The sequence below is a fragment of the Coenobita brevimanus genome, chromosome 32, assembly GCF_032717465.1.
Source record: "Coenobita brevimanus isolate Jiangsu-jjx chromosome 32, ASM3271746v2, whole genome shotgun sequence".
NCBI lineage: Eukaryota > Metazoa > Arthropoda > Malacostraca > Decapoda > Coenobitidae > Coenobita > Coenobita brevimanus.
The window spans coordinates 15,944,140-15,945,765 of record NC_136985.1 but is presented as its reverse complement, the minus strand read 5'-3'; the positions used below and the strand labels follow the sequence as shown (position 1 = coordinate 15,945,765).

The window sequence follows — 1,626 nt, the reverse complement described above, 5'->3', positions numbered from 1 at the left end:
CGTAACAGAATAACGGAGGTGGTAAAGGAAGAACCAGGTCTAAAGTTACAGTGTGAAGTGCGTAACAGAATAATGGAGGTGGTAAAGGAAGAACCAGGTCTAAAGTTACAGTGTGAAGTGCGTAACAGAATAATGGAGGTAGTAAAGGAAGAACCAGGTCTAAAGTTACAGTGTGAAGTGCGTAACAGAATAATGGAGGTGGTAAAGGAAGAAACAGATGTAAAGTTACAGTGTGAAGTGCGTAACAGAATAACGGAGGTGGTAAAGGAAGAAACAGATGTAAAGTTAGAGTGTGAGGCGCATGACAAAATAATGGAGGTGGTAAAGGAAGAACTAGATGTAAAGTCAGAGTGTGAGGTGGATGACAAAGTAATGGAAGTTGTAAACAAAGAAACAGATGTAAAGTTAGATTGTGAGATGAGTGACAAAATGTTCCTCAGTGACAATGAGACTGTCGTGGATGCAGTGTCCTCAGCTGAAGTTAAGCAGTTCAGATGTTTGGAGTGTGATAAAACATTTCCTTTAAAGAAAAGTCTTAACAAACATGCAGTTGTTCATTCAGGAGTGAAGAATTTTGAGTGTGATGAATGTGGTAATCGATTTGCACGGAAGTGTGGTCTTACTCAGCACCTATTAATTCATTCAGGAGTGAAGAATTTCAAGTGTGATGAATGTGGTAAACTATTTGGACATAAGAATAATCTCACTCAGCACCTATTAATTCATTCAGGAGTGAAGAATTTTAAGTGTGATGAATGTGGTAAACGATTTGCAGACAAGAGTAGTCTCAATAAGCACCTATTAATTCATTCAGGAGTGAAGAAGTTCAAGTGTGATGAATGTGGTAATCGATTTGCACGGAAGGGTAGTCTTACTCAGCACCTATTAATTCATTCAGGAGTGAAGAAGTTCAAGTGTGATGAATGTGGTAAACTATTTGCACATAAGAATATTCTCACTCTGCACCTAGTAATTCATTCAGGAGTGAAGAATTTTAAGTGTGATGAATGTGGTAAACGATTTGCAGACAAGAGTAGTCTCACTCAGCACCTATTAATTCATTCAGGAGTGAAGAAGTTCATGTGTGATGAATGTGGTAAACTATTTGCACACAAGAGTAATCTCAATCAGCACCTATTAGTTCATTCAGGAGCGAAGAATTTCAAGTGTGATGAATGTGGTAAACGATTTACACAGAAGGAAAATCTCACCAGACACCTATTAATTCATTCAGAAGTGAAGAATTTCAAGTGTGATGAATGTGGTAAACTATTTGCATATAAGTTTGAGCTCACCAAACACCTATTAATTCATTCAGGAGTGAAGTTCAAGTGTGATGAATGTGGTAAACTATTTGCATATAAGAATAGTCTCACCAAACACCTATTAATTCATTCACGAGTGAAGAATTTTCAAGTGTGATGATTGTTGTTGTTCTTTGACAGAGTCAAAGAATAGCACTGCCTTACTTTCTTTACCTCCTTCCAAAACAATTTCTTTCCCTCCATTTCACACTCAGATTCCTCCCAAACTCTTCATCCACATTCTTTTCACCACACAGCTATTAAATCACTGTGCAGGGAGGAGTTTCTAGTGTGCTTAATGTGGTAAACAGATGACTCAGTT

The 1,626-nt window shown here is 37.6% G+C and overlaps 1 protein-coding gene across 1 annotated transcript; it reads left to right on the top strand.

Moving 5' to 3' along the window:
* Positions 1 to 417: 417 nt before the first annotated feature.
* LOC145395600 (uncharacterized) lies at positions 418 to 1,422 on the top strand. The gene has a single exon (XM_080269171.1). It carries the CDS (start codon positions 418 to 420, stop codon positions 1,420 to 1,422), a length of 1,005 nt encoding a protein of 334 aa, XP_080125297.1.
* The last annotated feature ends 204 nt before the right edge of the window (positions 1,423 to 1,626 follow it).